General features: G+C 50.3%; 1 protein-coding gene across 1 annotated transcript; it reads right to left on the reverse strand.

The window, feature by feature from the left end:
* Positions 1-304: 304 nt before the first annotated feature.
* BDQ94DRAFT_176678 (uncharacterized protein) lies at positions 305-1,415 on the reverse strand (the record flags this gene model as incomplete). The annotated part of the gene is made up of 3 exons (XM_026772741.1): positions 305-313; positions 409-1,043; positions 1,106-1,415. The coding sequence occupies 3 exons, from the start codon at positions 1,413-1,415 to the stop codon at positions 305-307; spliced, it is 954 nt and encodes a 317-aa protein (XP_026619140.1).
* Positions 1,416-1,972: the final 557 nt, after the last annotated feature.

Consider the following 1,972-nt stretch of genomic DNA (forward strand, 5'->3'; position numbering starts at 1 on the left):
CTCTGGGCAGTCCGCATTGAGCGTGGAATCACGCAATGCTGGCAACATTGATGGTAGAATCAGACCGTCATTCACGCAGCATTGATGAATCAGCTCCATTGCGCTGGTCTCTGTCTGCCATCTCTTGAACAAATACATCGGTACGAATTTCGGTAACAGTTCCTCCTTCAGCCATACAAGACACTCCGTCTCAGGAGCCCCTCGGTTTGTTTTCTCGGATTTTCTGGTCCGAGCAGTCAATGATGCCGTAAACTCGAGTCTTCGTAAAGTGCAATTCTTGAGTATATCCCATTGATGATACTTATCAGATGCACTAAAGATGCAGCGTTCGTGTTCCTCTGTCTTTTTCCTCCACGCGTCGATATGTCTGCGATAATCTTGATATCTAACAAGACGTCGCTGCCATACAGTTCTCCATTCATCAGTTCCTTCGACCTCCTCTAGAACAGGGATCTCCACGACAAACAAGCTGATGGTGTCTTTTTTGCCAGCCCTCATAGAACCGAGCGACTGCCTGTTTGTCTGTTTTTCAGCCATGATTGCACCACCGTTGGGCAAAGGCATTGTGACCCAAGGCCAATCATGGCACTTGTCTTCGCCGACTTGCGTCCAGCCAACGTTCTCGCATGGCACTTCATCGAGTTCATCTTCCAATTCCAATCTGTGACCTGGTCTTGGCCGGTTCGGTTCCGGGCTAACTGAGGGAATACTCGCTGTTATCCTAGAAGGAGACTCTTCTCTCTTCACGGCCACTGACGGTTGCGTGTCAGAGCCGCTCGGCTCTTCCTCTTGAGGGTTCTCCGGCTGGCCGTTGTTCTCTCCCCTTGCTGGGGATTGCGTGTCAGAGCCGCTCGGCTCTTTCTCTTGAGGGTTCTCCTGCTGGTCGTTATTCTCCGTTTCCTGTTGGTTGTCAAGGTCCATGCCATCTGCACCCGAGTGGTTGGGCGCTCCTCGACTATCGGAGTCCAGACTCGGGGAAGCCATTGAGGGGTTCAGCTGATCCTCCTGTCGACCTTCCTCGGATACATGGAGCGAACCAAGCTCTGGTGCAGGTTTACAATCAGTTAGTCTCGACAAGGATGCATAGTACGGATGTTCTGCTTACTTTCCAGGGCTTCTCCTGCACCGGGGATCTTTTTCTCTACCGCCATACGAAGAAGTTTCTCCCATTCCTCTTTCGCACTGGACCCTTCTTTGCCAAAAAGCGGAGGAACTTGAGTTTGAGCTTCTTGCAGCGTGGTAATCTTTTGGGTCACGGCGGCTATCAGTTTTTCCTTCTGAACTTTGGAGATATCTCGCACATGGTTTTTCAAATCCGACGGGAGCGGTGCCTCCTTCTGCCCAGATCCAATATGTGGGAAATCCCCTGCGTCAACAAACTTGACGTAGAGTTCGGTTTCCGGATAAGAAGGCATGTTGGTGTGCTATATGCTCCGGGAAGTGATAGTCAATGTTTTTGAAAGTATTCCTGTAAAGCCTCTGCTGACACTGCTTGCATTTGGTTCACTGTGACAGAATGTCTTTCCCTTTATAGTCAAAAAATTTCAGCCGTGGTGCATACACATCTCTGCACCTCATACATTCGATGAAAGCCCCGGTAAATGGCCTGAAACCAATTAGAGTTTCTTTCAGGTACAAGCTTTTCCAGATTCTCGGGGCGTAGGGAATGTTGTCCTCCCGCAGAAAGCCACATACTGCCATATCCGCCGAGAAGCCGACTAGTAAGCCATCAACGAGGTAACTAATATCCAGTACTGACGCCCTACAAGGCTTGATGAGGTATAACTCGAGCAACGGCCTTCGGAGCAAGCCGTTTTCAATTCAGCAAAGGCAGGCCCGCCAAGACAACCACTGGCCATGTATTCACGACGCCCGCGGAAAACGCAGCTCACATTTACACTAGCGTGGAGCAGCTTCACATGTCAGTAGCGCATTGATCTGTAGACTGCACATGGGAGCCACCGCACATTTT

The sequence above is a fragment of the Aspergillus welwitschiae genome (assembly GCF_003344945.1).
Source record: "Aspergillus welwitschiae strain CBS 139.54b unplaced genomic scaffold BDQ94scaffold_291, whole genome shotgun sequence".
Taxonomy (NCBI): domain Eukaryota; kingdom Fungi; phylum Ascomycota; class Eurotiomycetes; order Eurotiales; family Aspergillaceae; genus Aspergillus; species Aspergillus welwitschiae.